Below are 27,055 nucleotides of genomic sequence, written 5' to 3'. Positions count from 1 at the left end.
AGGGCAATTCGAAGTCAAAAAATGTACTTGTAAAACTCTTTCACGAACCCAACGACTCAGCAAAATCTAACTACCAAGTCCACCATTATATCCTTCACAAGATGGAGCGGTTTAACAAACATCTTAACGTAACCCTCAATATAAAGTCTTTTCACATTCCCTGTTGTGGGAACTTCACTCAAACCAATTAAATATTCTCTCATGGGAAACCAAATAGCCAGAGATCATGCCACCGGCAAAATCGTCTACTGGGATGGTTCGGTTCGAGAGTTTCGCGAACCGCTAACGGCGGCGGAGCTCATGATGGAGCACCCACAACAGGTTGTGCTTGATTTTCATTCCGCCGTGAAGCAGAAAAGGCCAGCGCCGCTGCCAGCGGACCAAAAGCTAGAGATGAAGAAAACCTATGTGATGGTTCCGGTGAAGCCAGGGAAGCCTGTGGGGTTGAGCAGCCAGGATAGTCGCCGCATTCTCTTCATCGTTAACTCTGCTCTGCATTCCAAGTATTTTGTTTCTTCTTCGGGGTTTCTTCCTTGGCTTGCAGGGCTGTTCCACCCTGAGAGAGAGGTTGCAGTGTTGCAGAATAAGGAAGCGGCGGAGAACGCCGAAGAGAAGTACGGTTTCTCTGAGTTTTTGCCAGAAATGGTGGAAGGGAGACCGGAGTATTTGAGTAGGCAGTTGTCGGGGAAAGGTTGGAAGCCTAGTTTGGACACCATTAAAGAGAAGAAGGTTAACACAAAACTATCTCGATGGTTATTGTTCCTCAAAACCTTTACTGCTGCAAAGATTTAGATTTTGGTACATTCAATCGCTTTCAGTGTTGTTGTTTAATTAGCAGTGGAGTTTTAATTCGATATTTTGATCGAGATTAAATTCAAATTCTAATTAAAAAAACAATACTTTGGGAAACTACGTCTAAAATTGGTGGATATTGAATTGTTGCTTTATGTAAGATAGTTGAGGCATGGTTTGTGTTATGTAAAACTGGTGTTTAAAGGAGTGAAGTTTGTGAAGCTGCCAAGGTGAAAGAATTTGATGAAGCCTGTTCTTTAAATGTTATGGAATTTAGCAAGACCATCAAAATGTGAGCTCTTATAATAACTTTTTTTATTTGCACATACGTGTTCATATAAACTATGAAACATCGTGTAGCACTGTAATTTATTTTTGTTCCAAGTTAGGTTAGAATATACATTACTACTACCAACATACATTGGACAACTGCTTAATTTTAAAATTAGAGAAAAATAATTTTGGTGATTTAATGCTAGCACAGAATATTCTCAATTAATTTGAATAATGGTAAAATTGCAAAGCTGAATAAGTAAATAAATGAGAAGTATGACTAATCCCATTACATTAAAAGGAACTAAACTCACCTTTTTTATTTCATTTTATTTTTACTCTTTTCTTTTTTTAATTTTCAACCCGGGAAAATAAAATCACCCACCCGATTCTAGATTAACGGGGGTTGAGAAAGAGAAAGAAATAAGTAAGAAGAAAAATACGATAGAAAATGAGATAAAAGAAAAACATGATATATGTTTATATTTAACCTTTTTTCATCGTATTATCACTTTGTTTCTTAGAATTTGCTCTCTATCTCTCCTATGGTTGCACTTCATTTTTACTTTGCTTTAGGCTTGGTTTTGCATGTATGTGAGTATGTACGTTGACTAAAAATTTGGATGAAATAATCAAATTATTTCCGTCATTTAATATATAACGTCAACTTGGAAGTAACCTTCGCTCTATCCACGTTCAGACGTAGCTAACTAAACAAAACATGAACAGCATTCCACTTGAAAAATGAAAATTAGGGAGGGATGTGATGGTTCTGTAGAAAGCATTTTAATACTCTCATGAAACAATGCCACAATAAGCTTTTAAATATACTGTACACGATATGTGTTTGTGCCCTCTTGAATTTGATTTATCATTTTTTCTATCGATGTTCACTAAAAATAAAAAGTATTTGGTTATTATTTTTATTTTCATTTAAGTTCACATCTCTGAAAAATAAAATCGTTTCATTATTGTTTTCGCGATGTCACTTCGATTGCTAGAAAATAATTGTTGAGAAAAATAAAGGGTTCGTCATCGACACTTAATTGTGACACTCAGCAAAGGTGGACAACTTACTTATTTTAACTATAATTTTCTAGTTTTTCTTTTTTAGTAGAGGTAGAATGAAATGGCTGGATTCTGAATTGTCTTTCACTAAGTGATTTTTCTCTAGTTTTCATATATATATATATATATATATATATATATATATTTATTTATTGTTAAGATAGAATGTTTTCACTAAATTTCATCTACAAAACTCTATATTATAAGTTATTTTTTTTATAAATTAAATGTTTATAAACATATTAAAAATAAATATTATAGTATTTTGAGGCGAATCTGATGTTAAGGGATATATAGGTTGATTAAAGATCGTCAAAGTAAACTTGACTTTTAGAGGCTTATGTCCGAGGTTAGGGACCACAGTCATTATATTTTATGTTCTTCATGACTTGAGTCTCAGAGTATCTTTTACAGGTGAATTCAATCAATGACCATCTTGGAGCCCCTTCTTTTCCTTAGATTCCATACAACTTGCAAGGATACAATCAGTGACTATCTCAAAGTTTAATCGATCTCAACTAACTGTTCTAGTTGAGAGGCATCCTCTTCTATTAGAACAAATATATTGCATAAAATATAATTAGTTCAAAATTCATCCTCGTGTTGATGTGAAAAATATCGATCTGGTTTCACCTTATTTGTTGTGAACTTCTCCACGAACATTTTAGAAAAAATCGGAAATGATGTAGTGGGTCCATAGGGGATCTCCTCTTTCATTTAAGGAAATTTTTGATTTCACATATAAGTGGGGTACAGTTCAAATTTGATGAAGTGCAGAAAGTAATTGGCTAATTCCTTGCATAAATCCTACCAATTATTGGGCAGTGGTCTTTATATTGGGCCTTTCTTAGCAAGTTGATTGTGGAAGAAGTTGGGCCTACTTATTGCAAGTATCAGTTAGGGCAATTGCTTCCTGCACCATATCATTTATGACACGCACCCAACGCAAAATTTTAAATCCAACATTGTCCTTGATTTTATTTTTGCTTACAGATGCACAAATCCGGAAGTGAGTTTTATACGGATTTTGAAATCCAGAAAGTCATTTGTGTATTTCATTTAAGCTTCCGGATGGTCATATCTGGAAATGAGTTATGAGTTTCGGATTTTCATATCCAAAATGGTGTACTGTAAATGGTGCTGAGAATTGAGATCCGGATCTCACTTATGTTTGCTTACTGATCTTGACATCCGGAAGATCATTTACGTTATTCAATTAAGCTTCTGGATGGTAAAATCCAAAAATGACATATTGGTTATGAATTTATATATCCAAAATTTTGTAATTTAACTTATGGATATGAATATCCAAAAGGAAAATATTTTACATTATTAAAGACAAAATGGACATTTGAGGTGTGTTGGGTATGGTGAAAGAAAAATCAGCCATTAGTTAGAGTAAATGCTCAAACTTAGCCCTCAAGTATATTTACGAATCATTTAGCATTATGTTCCATTTGATTTCTATTTGGATTTTGGAGTACACAAAACATCATCATTCGTTTGGTATATCAACAAATCACTAGTTTGTTACTACCAACAAACAGACCCATTACTAAGAAATTTTATACCTATTTTAATGTTATATATGTAAAATTGAAATTTGTATGAAATTAACCAAATCTGATACCTGGAAGCTTATATAAAAAGGTGGGTCCAGCAGGTCAGTAGTTGACCCTGACTTCAACCTGACTCTGAACTATGATAGTATGATGGTTCAGTGTTCGTCAATTTCTCGTGATTCTCTTTTGTATTTTTCCTTTTCTCTTCCATTTGTTGTTTGTTTATGGCATCTGCAGTTAGTGAGGAGTGAATGAGTTAGCTAAAAGTTTGTATAATGTAATCCACTGAGACATAGGTGTGCCTCCTTTTAAACAGATGCAGTGAACCGAGGCAATATTCAAATGTGTCATAGTCATGGACCACTTGAATCAAAACTAAATATTCCTTATAAATAGATCTTTCCTTAAGAATATGGAAAAGAAAGATTATTGGGAGCAAAGACTGAAGGATGAAAATGGGTCCAGTCACGGAAGGAACCAGACAACACTTTCGTAATACATTATGGAGGCCTTCCCAAGAAAAACCTAACCATTCTTCTCATTAATGGTCTTCTGCCACCAACTCACCCCCCACACACAACACAAGTGGATATTTTCTTAATATATAAAATCCCATTCCCTGCTTACACGCGTTCATCTTCAACTTCAATACACTTACCCAATTGGAACTCTACAACACCATGGAAAATTAAAGATGCCTCCTCCTACATATGTCTACTACATTATGGTGGAGATTAAGAAAATCGACCCAAAAAATATACTTGGTTAACGTTGATAAGCAATTCATTATGTTGGTAAAGTTTTGTGATCACTAAATATAAATATAGTAAAGAGTTCCACCTCGGAGGCTAGGAGCAACTTCTTGGGATCTCGAATTTTCATTGAATTTGGCCTTTGTCTATTAATAATGTTATCTCTCTTTTTCGACTTTCTTAGGCTCCTCCTACCTTACGAGTTCGAGAATTTAAAAAAAAAAGTTGATTAGTGGTGAGAGCAATGTTTTGTTTTCTTATGAAGTTATGTTTATCTTCCTTTTTTTTGTTAAATGTTCATCCTTCCTATGGCTGGCTATTGGAGATATCCACTGTGACTCACTCTGAGTTTGAATATCTGAGACAGAAAAGCTCCGTGCCTACCCTAACTTCTACGTGAAGTTACCCTCAACCCAACCAACAACCACTTTTGCAGATATGTAATCTCTCTTATTAGCTTCTTGTAATCCAACCTATGCTTTCTTCATCTATAATTTCCACTACGTTTGACTGATACCTCTACTTTTTCGGTGTCTGAATTTTTATTTGTGTTATACTAATTACTCTTACCCATTTTTATAGAAGATTTGCACAAAGTTAACATCTTCACTTCAAAGGGCCAAAACTATCAAGCCACAGAATCTTTGCAAAAAAGTTTTACATTTCGTGTCTCTCACTCTTTTGATTCATTTCATGGATTGCAGGAAGAATGTCAATTAATATTTCTGGATATGGGGTATTTGACAGAGAAAAACCTTATACATTCTTCATTAAGTGATAACTGCAGCTTCCTCTTTTTTTTTTTTTTTTCAGATTAAGTACACTTTTGTTCTTACATTACTCATCTGTGCTTTTCAGGTGTGAAACAATAAAAAGAAACAAGCAATGGAAAATATTACCTACAATGCGAAGATATTCGATCCTACTTACCAAATATTAGTTCATACATACTATTTATTTGATTTCTAATATGTTAATTTGGCTCTCTTGATTAGAGGAATACACATTTTTAAAATAATAAATGCAGTTTTATAATTATTAATTTAAAAATAATAATCGTTTATATTTATTTATTATAGTAGTAGTTATTTTTTTTTTTCAAATCAGCATTATATTTTTCTCCGAAAATTATTTCTTATTTTAGAGAAAATGAAAATCTTTAATAAAAATATATATAAACTATGTGCAAACAGAACTAGAGATGTCCCTCTCTCAAATGTTGGATCGACATCCTAGGATGTTATGTTATACCCATGAAAGGATTAAAAAAGTTTGATAAAAAAATTAAATAATCCAAAAACAAAATAATTTAATGCTCACCCAAACATTTGAGTACGTACATAGTTTGAAAATCTAATCTTTGAAAAAATTATCGTAAGAGAAATGTTCGTTTTTCTACCAAACAAATTTGACGAGCGTGATCAACTAAATATTAGAGTGTGATAGATAACTCAATAAAATAGTTATGCATCTCATCATATCTCGTTATGAATTTTATTGCGACGCACTAAACAATATTTTTGGTATAATAAGGTGTATCATCATTTAATTGTATGAGCTTAGTTTATCACATCAATTTAACTAAGGAGAAAAAAACTTTAAAAATATCCCACATGTATCTAATAAATTAAATAAACAAGATTTCCGTTTTCATTTTATCATTATAACGGAAATTTTAATGAAAAGAATGTAGTCATGATTGTTATGAATAAAATAGAATTTATCGTTTTAATTAGCAGTAAAAATTAGTTAAGCTTAACTATGTTTCCATTTATAAAATTAGTCAAATTTATTTATCTGGTATAGCTATTTTTTAGGTCTAGCTTGAACGGTCTTCACAGAACCTAAATCTTTTATCTTTCAACTAAATACCGCTTTTCAAATATTCTTAACTTGTTCAGCAAATGACTTAAATTTATTTGTCCAACCCTATACATAAGATATGAAATAGGTAGTAGACTTCTCATAACAAAATTTGACCCAATTTCAACCCTATTTACATTATAACAATAATTCAAATTTCCACTTAACACACTTATAAATCAATTCAAACTCAACAATAATTCTTACAGCCAATATATATAACATATATTTGAAAATCAAATCATTTTATAAAATGGAATTATTTATACAAACTAAGCCTGCTTTTTCCTTATAAGATAAATTATATTTGTCCAATAAATCTGTATAAAATTTTTTACCCTAAAAAGGATAAAAGAGTGAATCAGTACATTAAGTAATTGGTGTAAGTAAAGAAAGAAGAAGATGAAGATAGTATATGAGTATGTGATATAGAAGTAACTCTTTCCTTTATACCATGGTTGTCCTTCAAAATCACAGGTGAATTTTGGGTGGTTGTTAATATGTTAAATGATGAACAGAGAGTGATATATGTATCTTTGGTAAGTCATAAACATTATTGATCTCACCAGCAAACAAAAAGTTGTTTGATGCAATAATAATAAAATAATAATAATAATATTAGTGAGTGTAATACTCTAAGTAAAAGATGATATAGTGGAAAATCCAATCATCATATTAAAGGAGCCATCTACTAGCTTGGCCTCTCTATTACGTCGTCATTATCATCCTACACTGTCGTTTGCAATTTCTCTCTCTCTCTCTCACGCGCGCACAGAGCTATTGTGTTGTGTTATATAATGTTCACTCCATTCTTTAACATGCCAACCCTCACTCACCTTTATTTTCTTTATGCTCCAAATGTCTTCAACCTTCTCATCCCTCGTCGCTGTCTTCCTCCTCTTCTTTCTGGTCCGCCACACGTGTGAGGCACGTGACGCATTCGCCTGCGACCCTAAAAATGCCGTCACAAAAAACTTACCGTTTTGCAAGGTCTCGGTGGCGATAACGGAGAGGGTGAAGGACCTGATCGGAAGGTTGACACTTGAGGAGAAGGTTAGGCTTCTGGTGAACAATGCCGCGGCGGTTCCGCGGCTGGGGATGAAAGGCTACGAGTGGTGGTCGGAGGCACTCCACGGCGTTTCAAATGTGGGTCCCGGAGTCAAGTTTAATGCACAGTTCCCCGGCGCAACTAGCTTCCCCCAAGTCATCACAACCGCTGCTTCCTTCAATGCTTCTCTCTGGGAGTCAATCGGACGGGTCAGATTTTTTTCCATAAATTTTACAATTATTATAATTAAGTGTCATAAGTTTGAGAAATGAAAATCGATATTAATTATGAATGTAATTTGCATGCACTGACACCACACAACACAAAAAAATAACACTAAAACAAATTTATCACATGCTATCAGATTTTTAGTTGGCAACATTGGCTCTCTTATCTTGTTTGTGTGTGGTAATAAAGTGACAATAAAATATAGGTCACAACATAAATTGCATTAAAATCATTTTCATATGTCATCCCCAGTTCAAGTGCTTGACTTTTCTTTTGCTCACGCTTTGTTTTTTCTTCTTATTTTTTTGTAAGATTCAGTCAAGTTGTGTTGTCATCATGCTACTCTTACTTTCACTTTTTACTCCTGTTCTCTGACCTGGGCGCGCCGAATACTTAATATTCAGCTACCATACACGAGAAATTCCACAATTTTTTTTTGTTCTGCATAAATTAATTATTTTGTATCCATGGCTATGTATAAACTTTAAAAGCTAATTACTATTCTATATTTAAAATTAGAGATTGGTGTTAACATTTCTTCCTACCGTCTAGACTATTAAGATTAATTTAGTTTTGATAAAAAAAGTATCATTAAAAAATACTGTGTACAGTCACGTGCGTGAGAGAGAGTGATTATGGAGTCTCAAGTGTAGTAGCAGTAGTAGCAATTAAACGTAAGAGGGGGTGTACATAATATGCTTGTAATATAATAAGATCTTAAATTTAAAATTTTGTATCATAAAAAGAAAAGATTTTTTTTCATTTATTTTTTTTACTTAATTAAAATAAAAAGAAAAAAAATATAAGTATATAAATAATGTAGGGAGAGTGGGGCTTGCTGGGTTTGCACAGAATTATGGAACAGCGTGCATTGTGCACGGCGAGGGAGCCATTCATTTAATTTATGTTGCTCCTTCACTTTTCACTCACGGACTAGAGAAAAAAAACTCCCAAGAATCTTTGCAAATTCTACTGCATTATCTTCTGATTAGTTTATTATAACTGATATATGAAATGAAATTAAGCTAACTTATTCTAGTACATTAGATTTATTTTTAATTATATAACTTATATTGGTTTGTTAGGATATGTTGAGAAATAACATAAATCCAATAAACCTATTTAAGATAAATTTTAATATATTAAAAAGTGAATCAATTCTTATACAAACTTTTTGTATGATGAAAGTTTTAGTCAATGTAAAACATGGAATAGAGTGACTCTTAGTAAGAAGATTCTTCTAATAATTTTGTATTTATTGAATAATTTAATTTATTTAATTAGTGATATTAAGAATTACTTTAATTTTTTTATTGAAATCATTATAGTTCATATCCACTTGAAATAGTTTTATAAAAAGTTGATTTTTTTCAAATCATTAATTACTAAAAATATTAAATTTAAGTAATGACAATAAACATATATTAAATTTATTTTAAAAAATATCATTGTAATTAATATGTTTCTCTGTTTTATTAATATAACTTCTTTTTTAATTTGAAGTAGTTTAATCTAAAATAACAATATAAAAGATAGTCGGGATTGAAATTTATAAAAGAAGAATGAGATTCACTTGCATCTAGTTTTTATTAAAAAAAATATGATTATTGTTCCTGATTAGACCGAAGATATGTCCCATTTAATTAATAAAATAATAAGGTTCCAACGAAATAATGATTAGTTAATATCTTTTCCTAAAAAATATTCAATTTAATTTTGGTGATGGATGATTGGTTGGCTTCAACTTGCATATCATTTGTCTGGGGACCTGTTTGGCTGTTCAGTGTCCCCCTCTACTAAGCCACTTGAAGATAATAATGACATACCCAATCTTCCAAATATGAGGATGAAGAACAAAGATAAAAAAAAAAAAAAAACTTATATGATGCAGTTTAATTTTAGTTTGAAGTGTAGGGGTTAATGTGCAGGTTGTGTCTGATGAGGCAAGGGCCATGTACAACGGTGGAGTTGCAGGGCTCACCTACTGGAGCCCAAACATTAACATTTTCAGGGACCCAAGGTGGGGCCGGGGACAGGAAACTCCCGGTGAGGACCCTGTGCTAGCCGGTACATATGCCGTTAGTTACGTTAGAGGACTACAGGGAACCCATGGTAACCGGTTGAAGGTCGCTGCTTGTTGCAAACACTTCACGGCTTACGACCTCGATAATTGGAACGGCGTGGATCGATTCCACTTTAATGCACAGGTGCCCTTTATTTAATTAGAATTATTAATAATTGATAATGGTAGGGTTGATTGAGTAATGATAGGAGATGAGTTAGTTTGGTTTTTGAAGTTGATTATGGGATATTATGCGCAGGTAAGTAAGCAGGACATAGAGGATACATTCGATGTGCCATTCAGGATGTGTGTGAGCGAAGGGAGAGTAGCGAGTGTGATGTGTTCTTACAATCAAGTGAATGGAGTTCCTACTTGTGCGGACCCCAACCTCCTCAAGAATACACTTCGTGGCCTGTGGCAACTTGACGGGTAAGCCTACTTAAATACTCTTTTCATACTTTCAATTGTTCATACTCATTCCTTTGCCTTTCTGTGCCCAGCTACATTGTATCAGACTGTGACTCCGTTGGAGTGTTTTATAGTAATCAACATTATGCATCCACGCCAGAAGAAGCTGCTGCAGATGCCATTAAAGCAGGCTAGTCACTCCATTTCCCAACCTATTCATCTTTTCATTCCTTCACTATTATTACTAGCCAAAATCAAAACATAAATTTTCTTTTTTTTGCCATGTCACAGGTTTGGATTTAGACTGTGGTCCTTTCCTAGCCGTCCACACGCAGGATGCTGTAACAAAGGGCTTGCTAAGCCAAGCTGACGTGGACGGGGCTTTGGTCAATACACTAACCGTCCAAATGAGGTTAGGGATGTTTGATGGAGAGCCATCGGCCCAAGAGTATGGAAAATTGGGCCCAAAAGATGTGTGCAAACCGGCCCATCAAGAGCTCGCTCTTGAAGCTGCAAGACAAGGAATTGTGCTTCTTAAGAACACTGGTCCTGTTTTGCCTCTCTCCCAACATCCTCATCAAACTGTGGCTGTCATTGGGCCCAATGCCAAAGCCGATGTTACAATGATTGGAAACTATGCTGGTAAATTTGCCATGGGAAAATGCTTAGTCCAATGTGTCCCCAAGTCAAACTAAATTTGCCTAATTTCTCTCACTGCGTTTCTAATAGGTATTGCTTGTGGATACACCAGCCCCTTACAAGGAATAGGAAGATATGCGCGGACTGTTCATCAGTTGGGTTGTGAAAATGTAGCGTGTAAGAATGATAACCTTTTCGGGTCTGCTATAAACGCAGCCCGTCAAGCGGATGCAACCGTTTTAGTTATGGGCTTGGACCAGTCCATCGAAGCTGAGACAGTGGACAGGACTCACTTGCTTTTGCCTGGGCGTCAACAAGACCTTGTTTCAAAAGTTGCAGCTGCCTCAAAGGGACCAACCATTTTGGTCCTAATGTCTGGCGGGCCTGTTGATATCACTTTTGCGAAGAATAACCCTCGAATCGTGGGTATTCTCTGGGCCGGTTATCCGGGCCAAGCTGGTGGTGCCGCCATTGCAGATATACTGTTTGGAACATCTAGCCCAGGTTTGTGTGGTTATCGTAGGACGTGTTACTAGCATTTGTGATGATTTTGTGGAATGTAAATATGTATGTTTTGGTATCAGGGGGAAAGCTTCCTATGACATGGTACCCACAAGAGTATCTGAGAAAGTTGCCAATGACAAAGATGGCAATGCGAGCAAGTAAATCAGCAGGGTATCCAGGAAGAACGTACAGATTCTACACGGGTGAAGTGGTGTATCCATTTGGGCACGGTTTAACTTACACTCACTTTATTCATACACTAGCAAGTGCTCCCACAGTGGTGTCAGTTCCCCTGAACGGTCACCGGCGTTCCAATGCCACCGACATTTCCAACAGGGCAATTAGAGTGACGCATGCGCGGTGTGACAACCTCTTCATCACCCTCCAGGTGGACGTTAAAAACGTGGGGTCCAGAGATTGCACGCACACGTTGCTAGTGTTCTCTGCTCCACCTGCAGCTGCTGGGCATTGGGCACTGGAGAAGCAACTTGTGGCCTTCGACAAAGTCCATGTTCCTGCCAAGGCTCAACACCGAGTTGGAATCCATATTCACGTGTGCAAGCTCCTAAGTGTAGTGGATAAATCTGGGATCAGAAGAATCCCATTGGGGCTACACAGTTTTAACATCGGTGATGTTAAACACTCCGTCTCACTTCAAGCTGCAGCACTCGGGATTATCAAATCCTGATCTTTTGGGCCATCTACTCACTATCTCTGTGCCCTTCACTCCACTTCATGCCACGTACATACATTACTATTTCAAGCTTTAGCTTTCAATTACAAACCTTGCCTCTAAGGAGCCATTATTCACAGACAAACTGTTGATAAACATGGATTCAAGACAATACGTGTTAGATTTTATTCATCTATCACAGTCAAAAAACGTGATAGGATTCGTTCCATTTTCGAGAGGAGATTGGTCATAAGATAGTTTTCTCATTGTAACCGTAATTTCCCCCTCTTTGCTAATAATAAGATTGGGTTCACAATCCATAAACATTTCTAAAAAAAATGTTGATTTCATATACAATCGAATTCTAAAGAAATAAAGAATGCTGACATGCTATACATCTGGTGTGGCTTTGTGGCTACGCTTATTCTGCTCAAGTTTCTGAATTCAACCAACAAAATTTAAAACATATATAGAATGTTCGGGGGTTCATTGCTTTTGTAATTAGCAGATGCTAACAGGGGAATATTGATGATTTAAAAATAGATAATACTTAATAAAAAATATTTTTTTAAACTTCTTAATATGTAAAAGTATTTTTGGTTCTTCAGGTATAACAGTTTACAATTCGAGGGATTTTTTGAGATTCACCAGCTTTTACCTTAAATCCAAACTTCAAGTATCAATATAATAATTATGAGATAGAAGAGATTGTGAATGCTTAATTATGTGACTCAGATAGAAAGAGAGTGGATAAGAAGGCAAAATCACGTGGAACAATAATGTTGCACTTGATGAGCGAAGCTGGCATGGCATGTTTGTTGGGCCAACAAAACATAGCCAACAGAAAAGGAGAAAATAAAAACAAAAGACGGCTTTGGGAACTGGAAATGTGGCATTGGTGTTGACATGGTTAGATCGAATGTGCTGCATCCACAAGAATGGTTGATGAGCTCTCAGAAACCAACCATACCAAAACATCACTGTCCCCATATGTTTCAAATTTGTGAATCTCAGATTCATGTTTCAAATTTGAGAAGCCTCAGTGCTCAACACCCTAATCAGATTCATGTTTCATACTATTATATATAACAATTTATTTATTATTCTTCTAACAGATTTCTAGTGTCAACAGATTATTTGACTCATGAAATTATTAAGACTGTTATTGGTTTGAAATTTTTTCGCATACCATCAAAATCAAATAATTTTTTTGAATTGAAGTATCTGTTATTGAAGTAGGAACATGGTTGTTTGTGGTAAGCAAAAGGAATGAATTGAGGGAGGGGAGAGGAAGCAAAGTGGGAAAGAGCAAAGTAGAAAGCCATGGCATGGCACTGTTATGTACTGTTCTAAGGAGAATGAGAAAAGACAGTAAAATTGAAAAGAAAGAAAGAAAGAAAGAAAGCAATGTGTAGAGAAGAAGTGTACAACTCACAGCACAGCACAGCACAGCAGTACAAATGTTGACGCCTACTTTTGGCCTCCATGTTTCCAATTATTGGGAGATACGGATAAAGGATAACTCTGTCCCTTCCTTCTCACCCTATCCCAAAGGAGAAGGGCTTCTCTCTTATTTCACTCACAAAATACCATAAATAAAAAAATCCACTAATTAACATTCTCATCAAATCATTTAGTGCCTCCGTTTCAAAGCCTCATCTTCTTATCTTAATATAAAATATGGGTTAGAGCACAACATTTTTTTTTCCTCGTTATGATTAAATTAATGATATTTGAATCAGTTTCATTCATTTCACATAATTTTTTTATTTTTATTTTATTATAGGAAAAGTTTCTTTTGACACCCAAATATAAAATAATACATGTTTGACAATCAATTATATTAATATAATTATATTTTTAATTAAAAATAAAATAAATATAATTAAAATAATAATTTGTTAGAATGTGAAATGTATGTATTTTATTGAATGTGGTGTTAAAGTATTATCATCCTTTATTATAATATAAAGAATTGATAGGTTGAGTATTTTGTATCATAGTACAATTGTAAGAAAAAAAATTATTTTTTATTATTAAAACGTCAAACAAACTTTTATCCTTATAATTTTGGTAAATCTAGGGAAATGTTTTTCACTAATATCAACTATTTAAATTCATAAAATATAAGTATTTCTTAGGTAGTACTTAATTTATCTACTTTTATTTAATCTGAAACTCAAACATATAGAAATAAGTTTAAAATTATTAAAATGTATTCACTTGACTTGACTTAATAAGTCTGCAAGAGCCATATCATTCATTTTAAATAATTTAATTTGGTCATGAGATATTTATAAATAACATGTTTTCGATGTTTCTTATGATTAATATCCTACTTATTCTTGTAGGTTAATTATATATATATATATATATATATATATATATATGACTTTTTTAATATAAAGCAACATGCAAGAAAATTTTGAAAATATTTTAAATGTATTTAAACGTTATAGTACTTGGTCAAATTTTAATGATATTTATTGAAATCATCATAAAAGACTCCACACTAATCACTAATATAAAGAAGATAAAGAACATGACAAAGGTCAAATCTTGAGTTACCTTACACGTTTAAGTCAAGGAAATCGAATCCAAGAAATGAATCAAAAAGAAAAGAAAAAAAGTTCGCAACAGTTTTGCAAATAAAATTCTCATAGTAAAAATTCAAACAACAATTATTTCTGAATAATATTCTCCTTGCTCAAAAATAGTAATCGATGTTATCAACCTATAATAATCAATTTGATTATTTAGATTTTGATCCTACAATATTTACCATGATCAAGAAAGAGTTATTGAAGTATGTGAACAAAAACAAGATGTTATGATTCCTTATCAAAGAAGTAGTTACATTAACATAGGATGAAAGTTCAAGGGTTATTAATATGAGAAATCCAACCAATTTAAAAAAATATATAAAAAGTCAAAAGTTAAATTACTTTCTTATTGAGACTCACCAGTTTCTAAAAAAATAATTATTTTGTGCGGTATACAAACTTTACCCCATTTGTCCCTTTTATCGATACTTTTAAAAATAATTTAATTATAGTTTTGATAAAAGAAGTTGAAGATGATAAAAACCAATTTATTTTGTCAGTAACATACTCCAAGAAGTGGACATTCATTACCAAGAAATAGAAGGAGTAATATTAGTTGTTGCCACACCACAACTAAGTGATCGAGATTAGTTTTAGAGTTACTTGATTATAATCAAAATAGAGTTACCAATAAGAAAAATACTATAATTTACACGTTTTGATAGATTTCGTAACCAACCTAACACTGCCAACAACTCAGAATCAAAAGCAAAATATAAATCTGTAGATATATAACATCAACTTAAAAGACATGGGAGCATAATCATCTTCAAAAGTCTAATCGAGACTAAACCTTCAAATCACGATGATTGAGATATTAAAATAACTGTTTTCAAAAGTAGTTTTAATTAAGAATTAAAATCTTCTTAAGAATTAAAGTATGATGACTAATTTACATATTTAAGTAGTTCTTATAATTTTTTCGAGATCGAACTATTGAATAATTTTTGTCATTTTTTTAATTTTGATCGTTTGTTTTAATGTCCAGTCGGGTGAGGTACCTGTATAGATATTCTAACGCTCAAGTTAGATCAAGTCAATTTAAGTGGTCTAGTTCAGAGTTCAAAATAACATTACATTTTATCTTGAGGGTCCTCTCTTATCAATACTATTTTATTGGGTCTTACTTTGTCAGAAGGATTAAGGCAGCCCCAATAAACATTTAACTATGCTTTATGACCCCGTCGCTCTTAACCTATAATTTGACGTGGATACTGGTTTACACCGAGAGGCCACCAGACCGTCTAGGTAACCTATCACTTGGTCTTCTAATTTTCACTAGATATAATTTTTGATGATGAACACCTTGAAGAATTCCAATAAAGCTTTATTGCCATGACAGAGTTGTGTATTCTCCATCTATCTCCAACTTGTTGCACAATGTTAAATGAAGAACAAACGTCTGACTCTCGTCAATTTCTAGCAGAACATTAGTTTTAACTAGGTAGAAGTTTTGTTGATGAGAAAAACTTTAAAAAATTCCAATAAGATTTTATCGCCATGACAGAGTCATGCACTCTCCATATGTCTCAAACTTGTTGTGTAATGATAATTGAAGACCAGACATCTGACTCTCCAAGTTCCTAATAAAAGATTAAGTAATATATATATATATATATATATATATATATTATTGATACTTATAATCAACATTTTTATCTACAATATTCATCGATTTTGATTATTATTGGGGGTTTGGTGAAGCGATGCAACAATTAAGTAGTTCAGTTATATAGTTTGTAAGCTAATTAATAAGAGGAATGTTTGGCGATTGTTAGAACTAAAACTGAATTAGTTGTAATCATGGCATGGCAAGAAGAAGTAACGAGAGATTCTAATTACATAGTACTAAAATAGCCGCAATTAGGTACTACAACCATTTTAGATTCCCATTATTAACAGAAAATGGTCCCCTACTATCATTGCAATATATATAAAAGAAAAAAAAAGAAGACATTGTTGTATCCTTGGACCCATCATTAATAATTTTCTCTGTCGACCTATACAAAAGAAAACTATCATCTATACTTTTGTAAAATTAATATATAACATATAAAAATGTGATTTATAATTTTTATTCTAAAAAGTATATGTATTATTTCTAGATAAATAAAAATGAAATATAAAATTGTTTAAAATGTTAAAGTTACATTAATTTTTTTTTTAAAAATAGCTATTTTAACTAAAACATGTATTATAATTTCTTTAATTACTATAATTATGTTTTTCAAGAATTAAAAAATAAAATAATTTGACTACATTTTAAGAGAGAAAAAATAGATATGTTTGATAAAACCAAAAAAATAAATATTATAAGCTTATTTAACTAGTTTGTAAGTTAGCTTGACCTTTATAAAAATGTTGGATGGTGTATCTTAAAGTAGCCATTTTATAAGTTACAAACTACTTTAATAACTTGTAGCTTGTTTAATTTTATTTTCTCACTATTTTTTTACATTTTAATATTTTTTTTATTTCAATCTATTATTACTTTAAATTTTATAGAGAATAAATCCTTTATAAGATAAAAATATAATTGAAAAGATATTAAATTTTATTTTAATTATTATACTATTTTTATTGGATTGTTTTTTAATTTTTCATGTAGTTCAAATTAAAAAGATTTAATATTACAAATTGAAGTAATCAATGTTTTATTACACATGTTGTAAAAAAAATACTCAATGTACCAATAATTTAAATTAAAAAATAAAATAAAAATTCTAAATAAATAAAAATTTAATTTAATTAATACTCCGTAGATCATTTAGTTTCAATAACATGACTTATCGAATAAAAAAAATATACAACCCTTAAGTCATTGATAAAAACACTAAAAAGTATAATAATAATTTCATTATTAAAAAACATTATAATTACATAAAATATATTTTTATCTAAAAAACACAAGTTATATTTATATATATATATTAAAACTTATATAATTATGTTGTTTTATGAATTTTACATTTGTCAATTAACTTATCTACTCATTATACCAAACACTTCTAATATAATCAATTAATTAGTTTACATCTAGTAACCAAGGTATCTATTACAAGTTGACTTGTCAATTACTTTTACTTAATTATATAAGTAATTTTTTTATATTAATCTAATATAGTGACGAATATTGTATAATAGTATTAACATATAGCATTATATTTAGGAATTAAAAACATAATAATAAAATATACTGTTCCCTAAATATATTCATGTAATATATATATATATATATATATATATATATATATATATATATATATATATATATTAGAAAGACAATGTAGGAAAAATTGTAATTAGAAAAACAGTCTTATTTATTTTGCTATAGTTCTAATCACACTTATTAGTACTTTCATGCTAACACACTAGTTAAATATCAAAATGGAATTTGAAATTGAATGAAATACTTATCATATACATTTTAATGTAATGAAGATATTTAATAAAAGACATTAATATTATCTAAGCATTAATAGTTTTTAGGAGACTAAGTTATTCTTAATTTTAATTTAGAATCTTATTTTGTTGGAACTTTTTATTTGTTATAAGACCTGTTTATTAGTTGGAACTGATCAAACTCAAAAACAGTAACGTATAACAGGGTGGCGTATATACTACACTTCTTTAACCACTTTCGAATTAGAAAAGTGATGAAAGGAGAAGATAAGTAGTTGAAAGACAAATTGTAGGACCATATATACCTTATCAACTAGCTTCTCTCAGCCATATACGTATTAGGTGTTCAAAACATGTGATGAAGAAAAGTGAGATAAGAACTTGAGAGAGGTATATTATAGAACCCCAAAGAAAACGCATTGAAATAAAAGGGGAAACTAATAATTGGCAAATAGTAGGAGGAAAATGATAACGGAATGAAGATAAGTCCAATTATAAATTATGGGCACAACAATCAAACAATGTCTAATAAAAAGGGCCTATTTTCTGTGTTGGGTAGTGATATAGATGCCACTTTGCAGAAGCAGTGTTTTTATTAGCATAAGAAACCTTAGACATTGCATGTGTTGGTCTCAGAGTTAAACTTAAATGAGCTTGCTACCCTGTTCTTTAAAAAGCTCCTTCCAATAATTCATGACCCCATTTTCATTCATACACACATACAAACAAACATAGATGGGATTAAGAAATTTGAAATAATAATGGCTCTCCCACTGAAGATGGAATTAAGAAGCTATGGCCATGCAATGGAGGAACAAGAGGGACATGAGGAGATGCAGAGAAAGCAAGTATTGAATAGCACCCACCAATTAAAGTGATAAGTATAGTGCATGAAATTACTTTTGTGTTATAAGGGCTTAAGGGGGGTGTATCACATAAAACAAGTGGGACATCTTAATTTCTTTCCATTCATGATTCCTACCGAATTAGCAATAAATTAAATAGATGGTCACCATCAAAATGAAGGGTCCCTAAGCTCTTCTTCTTGCGTATAGCAGAATGGCAGCCATGTGTATGGAAGAAACCAAACTTTGTAGACCCTTTGAGGGGCTCAAATGGTCCCAATATATCATGCTTCCAACACAACACAGCCAATACAAATGGTGCTTAGGTTGTTATACTACTCAATAACAAAATCTCAACATAAAAAAACAAAGAACAATTTCAGACTAATTAACATCTTGGGTTTAATCCACACAACATGTACTCACTGCTAGAATCTGGGTATTGGTTATTGGAATTACTACAACACACATTTTTATATTTCACAATAATTTTTTTCTCTTTTCTTCTCATTAACGATATAATGTGAAAATTAACTTTTATGGCAAAATTAATTTTGGTATCTCATCGATGATGAACAGATATAAATACAAAGTTTTTTTCACTTTTGAATCCACGTTTCCATAGCATAACTAGAAGCAAACAAGAACAAAAAAGACAAAGGAAAGTGAAAGTTGTCACCACCCACCTTCTCGACATTTGGACAAGTCTAACGCTAGGAATTTACAAAACTGAAATGCATTCAGAGAACATCTCATGTTGAGACCCATTTTACCATGTGTTTAGAAAGAAAGTAATCGTAGCTCTCTTCGTCAATAATAATGATAATAATTTACGAGTAGTGCAGCAGTGAGCACTGTCCTTTTTTCTTTCCGGAGGAAGGGTCACAGTTCACATGATCCATTAGTGGTGGGTTTTGGCATGCCCAAATCAGACTCATGTGCTTCAACATGAATAAAGAATTTCCAGGACATAAAGGAAATCCAAGTGCAATTATTTGGAGATAAATTTTCTTCATTATGATTGGAAAAAAGGAATGTGCATATTTTTATATAGAGGGAGTGAAATCATTGATCATGTTACAGCAGAGTAGAGAATTATTATTATTATTATATGAAAGACTCAAAGTGACAGAGTATGATAGGCCTGGTCCAGAAAGAAGAAGACTTGGGTTTATCTGGTGAGTATATAACAGTGGGTGAAGGAGGAGAGACATGGCAGTATGAAATTGTAGTGCAGCATTAGTTATAATGGGATTGTGGGGGCGACGGAAAGGTAAGTTGGAGAGGCTTTAAGACAAACCCATCTTGCCATCTAATCCCAATTCATGTGCATTCATTAATCAATGTGGCTCAAATAAAAAGCGAACCAACCCTCCAAAAAGAAAAAGCATGATTCCTGTGTCTTACGAGACAACACTCCCTTTCTCACTCCCCATAAATATGCTCCTCCTTTTTTTACTAATTCATCCCCTCACTTCTTATTTCAACCCTTTCTCCTTTTTATCATATCATCCATGCCTCTCCTTCCTCAACCAAACAAACATCAAACAACAACACCACCACCCATCTTCTTCAAAATAACTAAATCCTAAAAAATAGTCTCATAAATTTTAATAATACAACTTATTTTAAGAACTAAATAGATAGTGTCTAACATATTTAAGAATTAAATTATTATTTATCATAATAAGAACTAAAAAATGGTGTTGATTCATGATATCCCCCTGTGTACCTGTAATATCTACTTGTCAAATTATGGTAATGGCCAAATTATGGATGGCCTGTCTCTCTCACTATGATAATTGCAACTTGAAAAGTTACAAAGTCATAATGATCATTCAATGCCAAAGTAGAGAGAAAAAAAAGGTGTGCTTAATCAGGGTAGGAGCTACCATGTCATTTTTTTTTCATGCAATAAGTAAAAAATACTAACAAAAAATAGAGGATGTATGTATATACATTAGTGCAGAACTGTCTCAAGAGTACAAGATTATGAATTTGTGAACAATGTGAAGGTAAATCGTTGATTAGTGATTATTTGTGCATGTAGTAAGTACCTTTGTGATACAGTGGTTGTCCCCATCCCCAATATCCCCAATATCACGGTTTGTTTTACATTAGAAATTGAGAGAGTGTGTTTGTTTGATGGATCAATTACCCTGGAAGCTCACATGTGGAGCTACTATTTTTTGGCCTCTTTGTTCACAATTCTCATTGAGTCAATCATGGGTGCGTTACGCAAAAGCGACAGAATAAAAAATGAGCGATGGTAACATTTGTTTGTTTGAAAAGAATGATAAGAAAAGAAAAAGGAAAATATGATGAATTCAGGGAGGGGTGAAGGAAATGGCATAAGGTCAACGTATAGAAGGGTAAATCCGTGATTGAATTGGTTGGGTAGGAGAAATAAATAGCCAAGATAACCTGTGCTTGGAAGCTTTGCTTACTTTTGGGACATTTGGCTGCAGTTATCTTTCCTTGGTGGTTGAAACTTGAAACCGAGGACCCGTGATGAGTGACCGGATATATCTAGTTACAATAATGCAGTCACCGGCTGAGTCAGGTACCGAATCATAAATAAATACTAGTATACATACATACGTATATAGGTCATGTGTGTGGGGGCGTGTGTGAGAGAGAGAGTCCAGGGTGTGTTGGCAATGCCAGCTATGAATTAGAAGGATGAAAGGTTTCCACGAGGGTCAATTCTGTCAAATTTTCAGTTTCCCCCTCCTGCTTTCACCTTATAACCACATCTACACGAAACCCATATAAAAAAACCCTACACTTCTTCCACCTTTCTATTCCCTGCTTTTATTCTTTCTCCCACACTCAAACACTCTTTCTCTTCTCTTCTCTTCTCTTCTCTTCTCTCTACCTCCCCATCTATATTCTCTCCCTTTCACAATTTCATTAGGAGGGAGGTGGGAGAAGAAGGGACAACAATACACTTCCATGCTCCAACATTCAACAGATTAGCTCCAAAAATGGCCATTACTACTCACACTCTATCCACCACAGACAAAAGGCATTGGTGGCTTACCAATCGAAAGGTAAGGTATCGCTTCGGTTTACGATTTCGGTTTCATTGCAAATCTTTCACATCACACCTTAACAACTCTTTTCCTTCTCAAGATTGTTGAGAAATACATTAAAGACGCTCGGAGTCTTATAGCCACGCAAGATCAGAGGGAGATTGCTTCGGCTCTCAATCTTCTAGATGCGGCTCTGGCCATTTCTCCCAGGCTCGACCACGCGCTTGAGCTCAGAGCCAGGGCTCTCCTCTATTTGCGCCGCTTCAAGGAGGTTGCGGATATGCTTCAGGACTACATTCCGAGCCTCAGAATCAACGATGACTCATCCTCCTCCTCTGTTTCCTCCGACACCTCTTCGCAACAGCTTTCGAGAGAGGGAGTGAAGCTTCTCTCTTCCTCTGAGTCGTCGGAGCGGGATCAGAGCTTTAAATGTTTCTCTGTTTCCGACCTCAAGAAGAAGGTCATGGCAGGGCTGTATAAAACCTGCGAGAAGGAAGGGCAGTGGAGGTAATTTCATTATTTCCTTTTATTTTCTCTCACTGACACTCTTGCATTATTTTGTTTCATTGGTTTTGCTTTGCCCTGGAGTTTTTACAGGTTTTAAAAAAGGGAGTTTCTTCGTTGCGGGGAGCTTTATTTAATTAATTAATCATAGTTAATGCCTTTTATTTGAGTTTGAGATCAGATGGAAATAACTACTTTAAACGGGTTTCAGTAAATGCTCCCTGCTGTCACCCATACACGCAACGCAGGTTGTAATTCAACGCACGATAAAAAAAAAATATAAATATTTACTGCTATGGTTTTTTTTAACATTTATGACCTACACCAGACGTGTATATTGTACATTGTCTTCTCTGCTATTAACTCAAAAACCACAACCTTCTTCTTATGGTTAAGAGAAAACAAAATAAACGCAGTTCCCGTTACGAAATTGTACTTTTCTTTTCATTTTTTCCCTTACATTCCTATATTTCAAAATTAAGAGATAGAATTTCATGTTTTCAAGATTTCATGCTAACGGAGAGCTTTGTTACGTTAAAATGTAATCTCGGTTGGCGTGAATAAATAATGTGACTTAAATTTCTGGTCTCGGGTAGACCTGTTTAGGTTCATTGCTCATGCTCTGTCATCTTTTTTTATCTATTTTCCTGACACCCTATTCCACTCTAGTCACAAATCTATTCATCCAATTCTTCTTTTTAGTGTCATTTTTTCTATTTCATTGTAATATTAATTACATATTACCTTTTATCTTATTTTTAATTAATTTATATATACATAAAGAAATAAAAAAGTAAAATAAAGAAGATTTATTATATTTCTTTTCTTTTAAAAAAAAAACTCGAATTAACACTTTAAGAAGAACGGTTTGAGTGATGATTAAATGTTTTAAATAATATGAGTTCACATATAACCTAGAGTCAAAAATAGAAAATCAACTGATGAAATTATTATTTGAAACATATACCATATGTAATGTAAAGAACTAATCTTTAAATTAAGCATTACGGTTATATATGTTAGCATTATTATTATTTGAGTGAGATTAATTAAGTGAATGTGGAATTTTCAAACAGATACTTGGTATTGGGTGAAGCATGCTGCCACCTAGGCCTAATGGAGGATGCAATGGTTCTTCTTCAAACGGGGAAACGTCTTGCAAGCGCTACACTCCGGCGCGAGAGTGTGTGCTGGTCACAAGACAGCTTCAATGTTACGAACATCCAATTCTCCACCGACGCCGCAAATGCGCCACCTACAACTCCACCGCGAACTCTTCTTGCGGCGGATTCCGAGAGCGTGACCCAACTCCTCGGCCACATAAAGTTCCTGCTCCGGCGACGCGCCGCCGCACTGGCCGCCCTCGATGCCGGGCTCTACTCAGAAGCCATCCGCCACTTCTCGAAAATTGTGGACGGCCGGCGTAGCGCACCGCAGAGCTTCCTTGTCGAATGCTACATCCTCCGCGCCTCCGCGCACCGTTCCGCCGGTAGAATCGCAGAATCAATTGCGGATTGTAACCGCACACTTGCTTTGGACCCCACTAGCATTCAAGCACTCGAAATCAGAGCTTCACTCTTCGAAAACATTCGTTGTTTACCCGATTCTCTTCACGACCTCGAACACTTGAAGCTTCTCTACAATTCAATTTTACGAGACCGCAAGCTTCCCGGTCCTGCGTGGAAGCGCCACAACGTGCGTTATAGGGAAATTCCTGGGAAACTCTGCACCCTCACTATTAAAATTCAAGAACTGAAACAGAAGCTAGCATCTGGAGAAACAGGGAACGTTGATTACTATGCTTTGATTGGTGTCCGACGAGGTTGTTCCCGGTCGGAGTTGGAGAGGGCTCACTTGTTGCTTTCCTTGCGGCACAAGCCTGATAAGGCAACAGGGTTCATCGAAAGGTGTGAGCTTGCGGATGAGCGTGATGTTGAGTCGGTTAAAGAGAGGGCGAAGATGTCATCTTTGTTGTTGTATAGATTGGTTCAGAAGGGTTACACTAATGTGATGAGTAACATCATGGATGAGGAAGCTGCTGAGAAGCAGAGAAAGAAGGCTGCTTTCCTGGCTATTCAACTGCAGAAAGAAAAAGCCGATGAACCTGAGTCGTTCAGCAAGGTTGAGTGTACCCGGAGCAGTGAGGAGAATAATAATAATAATAATAATGATAATGATAATAACAATAATAATATTGCTCAAATGTCTGAAAATAGGTCCATGGTGTGTTCTTCTACTGTGAATCCGGCGATGTTTCAGGGCGTTTTCTGCCGTGACATTGCGGTGGTGGGGAACTTGCTTTCTCAGGTGGGGTTTAATCGGTCCATGCCAGTGAAGTATGAAGCGTTGAGCTGTTGATTGAAATGGAAATGTTTGGTGGGGGGATGTTGGAGATGGTAATCTCTGGTTGGTTCGTTGACTGTGTGATGTACAAATTATGCAAAGCAAAATCAATATGTTTAGACTCTCGGAAAATTTTACCTATTCCTTTTTTTCTTTTATTAGTCATCTTTTTATTATCTCTATGTGATGTACAGATTATGAGTACTGAATGCAGACTCTATTCTTGGATCTTTGGTCTCTTCCTCTCTGATTTCTTATATAAGTGATTCTGATTTTGGTTTATTGGAGTTCCTTATAGACCTGGCAAGAAACAACCTAAGTGATTCTGATTCTGTTTTTTTTTGGTTGATGGTGAGATGTGTATCTCACCTTGTCATCATATGTTATAGGAAATCTCCAGTGAGATCATAATTGTTCAGGTTTATTTAGATTCCCCTCTAAATCGTTAGTCCTGCATGGTGGATTAAGATCCGACGGCCCTCATGTCTCAAACGCCTAGAGTGAAGAGGCAAAGTGTATTAGTTATTTGTATCCTAAAATTACACTACTGTTAAAGAAAATGATAATTTCACACTCACCCAAAAAAAAAAGTACATTCATTTGATAACCATTTAAATAACATATATTAATATTCCTCTAAGTTGTTAATTGGTTATTTTTTTCCTTTATATTTTTCAAGATATCACCGCTCCTACTATTAAAATGCGTTGTTCGAATTAAAAAATAAAAAAAATGAGAGGGACGAAAAAAAAAGAAAAAAAATTGCTTACATTAAATTATAAAAATAAAAAATGAATGAAAAATTAAATATATCTATTTTTTATTAATATTTTTATTTTATATATTGATTTAATAATAGTTGTTACAATTATTTAATTCTAACTACTGACTATTGAAGTCTGACTTGAACGTCGGAGTACCTTTTGCAAGTATCATTCGAGTCTGGAACTTGCAAGAGAAGGAGTGGGAGAACGAGAGCGTGGGAGTTCAACTGAGAAGAAGGAGTAAGGTACAGATCGACCGACCGAATAGTGGTTCGAATCATTCTCTTAGTTCCAATCCAATTGGAGAACAATTACATTAATAATAAATTTGATATACACAAATTCTTACTATTTTATGCATTGAGTAACCTTTTTTCTAAACTTTTTAAAATAATTATTTATATAAAAAACCTATATCTACAAAATGAAAACAAGTTGTCTAAAAAATATAATATTTAATTTTATTTTTAATTGGATAATTTTACTCTTTAATAAATAAAATAAAATATAATTTATTATTTAATAAAATAAATAATTGAAAAACTTTTCTTAATTTTAAAATAAATAAATAATTTCTATTTTAAAAAATAACAGCTATATAATTTTTTAATATTTTTTTTTACAAAATTATATATATATATATGTGTAATTATACAATATTTAATTAATTATTCATAAAAATAATAAAACTATAAAATGACTAAAATTATATATAATTTAATCTAGTAAAAATGTGAATACACATGTTTTTTCCAGTAATAATGAAAAAAATTAGGGTGTAATTTAATAAAATTTTAGAATATATAGCATAATTTACTCAAATATTTATAAATTTTTGAATTAAGGTTAGAAGAATGCTGAGGGAAACATAAATGGATTCGATTAGATATTTGAAGACGAGGTTTCACCGCCGAATTATAAAATACATGTGCACCTATCATGTCTTGTTTGTCATCACGTTTTAATATACATTTTAATATGTGGATGACTTCGATTCCACATTTAAAGTAGTTTTGTTTTGTAAAAGTTAGACATTGAACAAAAGTTTCGCATCGTAACTCACATAGGTGCGAGTTTACATTCTTTGGTAAAATTTTGCATGCAGTTTTTTAAATCCTACATACACAACTCGCGATCTAAGTGAGTTTTACTTGGAAATTCTGTGAGTTATTCAGAACCTGTGTAACCAAATCCACCCTAACCCCAAATCTAATATCACTTGCTTTCTCATTCTGCACTCAGTAAATTAAAGAATACCAATGCATTTTTGTGAGTGAGGTCAACCCTTATAAATCATGGGTTCTACAGAGTGGATATAATAGGTTAAGATTAATATTCATTTCAGATGCAGGTTATAGAAACAGGTTTTTCAAAATATGGGTGTATGAGACGCTGCATGCTTAATACATTCTCCCTGTATCATGAATTACGTGCACATTTTAATTTGTGTGTTCTTATTTATCATATCTTCTAATTCAATCTTATAAAATTTACTTATATAATATTATATGCAAATTAAAAAATATATTTAAAGTATTATATCAACTAAAAATAAAAATATTTAATAATATATAAATGATTGCAAATTTTAATGAATCACACACAAATTGACAGTCTGACATAGCGTGAAAGTATGTTATAAGTGATTGTAAACCTCCCATTATAAATTGATTTTATAAGATTGACT

At 33.2% G+C, this 27,055-nt stretch overlaps 3 protein-coding genes across 3 annotated transcripts; all 3 read left to right on the top strand.

Moving 5' to 3' along the window:
* On the top strand, nucleotides 1–1,084 carry LOC137814783 (uncharacterized). Its single transcript, XM_068617686.2, has one exon. The coding sequence runs from the start codon at nucleotides 202–204 to the stop codon at nucleotides 790–792; it is 591 nt and encodes a 196-aa protein (XP_068473787.1). The 5' UTR covers nucleotides 1–201; the 3' UTR covers nucleotides 793–1,084.
* Nucleotides 1,085–6,993: 5,909 nt separating this feature from the next.
* Nucleotides 6,994–12,106, top strand: LOC137814782 (putative beta-D-xylosidase 2). Its single transcript, XM_068617685.2, has 7 exons — nucleotides 6,994–7,567; nucleotides 9,515–9,793; nucleotides 9,908–10,077; nucleotides 10,149–10,246; nucleotides 10,348–10,698; nucleotides 10,786–11,199; nucleotides 11,280–12,106. Exons 1-7 carry the CDS (start codon nucleotides 7,160–7,162, stop codon nucleotides 11,885–11,887), a joined length of 2,328 nt encoding a protein of 775 aa, XP_068473786.1. The 5' UTR covers nucleotides 6,994–7,159; the 3' UTR covers nucleotides 11,888–12,106.
* A 9,374-nt stretch (nucleotides 12,107–21,480) lies between these two features.
* LOC137814781 (uncharacterized) lies at nucleotides 21,481–24,832 on the top strand. The gene is made up of 3 exons (XM_068617684.2): nucleotides 21,481–21,775; nucleotides 21,858–22,264; nucleotides 23,338–24,832. The coding sequence occupies exons 1-3, from the start codon at nucleotides 21,710–21,712 to the stop codon at nucleotides 24,617–24,619; spliced, it is 1,755 nt and encodes a 584-aa protein (XP_068473785.2). The 5' UTR covers nucleotides 21,481–21,709; the 3' UTR covers nucleotides 24,620–24,832.
* The last annotated feature ends 2,223 nt before the right edge of the window (nucleotides 24,833–27,055 follow it).

This window comes from Phaseolus vulgaris, chromosome 1 (genome assembly GCF_051622355.1).
Source record: "Phaseolus vulgaris cultivar YP4 chromosome 1, ASM5162235v1, whole genome shotgun sequence".
Classification (NCBI taxonomy): Eukaryota; Viridiplantae; Streptophyta; class Magnoliopsida; order Fabales; family Fabaceae; genus Phaseolus; species Phaseolus vulgaris.
Note: the sequence above shows the minus strand (reverse complement) of the source record. Positions and strands in the feature narration are given on the sequence as shown.

Bases quoted from the DNA above. Each gene is read 5' to 3' on its own strand.
- LOC137814782 (XM_068617685.2), top strand. From the start codon at position 7,160: ATGCTCCAAATGTCTTCAACCTTCTCATCCCTCGTCGCTGTCTTCCTC. The intron at 7,568-9,514 runs GTCAGATTTTTT...GTTAATGTGCAG, and splicing joins TCTGGGAGTCAATCGGACGG to GTTGTGTCTGATGAGGCAAG. The intron at 10,699-10,785 runs GTAAATTTGCCA...CGTTTCTAATAG, and splicing joins AATGATTGGAAACTATGCTG to GTATTGCTTGTGGATACACC.
- LOC137814783 (XM_068617686.2), top strand. From the start codon at position 202: ATGGGAAACCAAATAGCCAGAGATCATGCCACCGGCAAAATCGTCTAC.
- LOC137814781 (XM_068617684.2), top strand. From the start codon at position 21,710: ATGGCCATTACTACTCACACTCTATCCACCACAGACAAAAGGCATTGG. The intron at 21,776-21,857 runs GTAAGGTATCGC...TTCCTTCTCAAG, and splicing joins GGTGGCTTACCAATCGAAAG to ATTGTTGAGAAATACATTAA. The intron at 22,265-23,337 runs GTAATTTCATTA...ATTTTCAAACAG, and splicing joins GAGAAGGAAGGGCAGTGGAG to ATACTTGGTATTGGGTGAAG.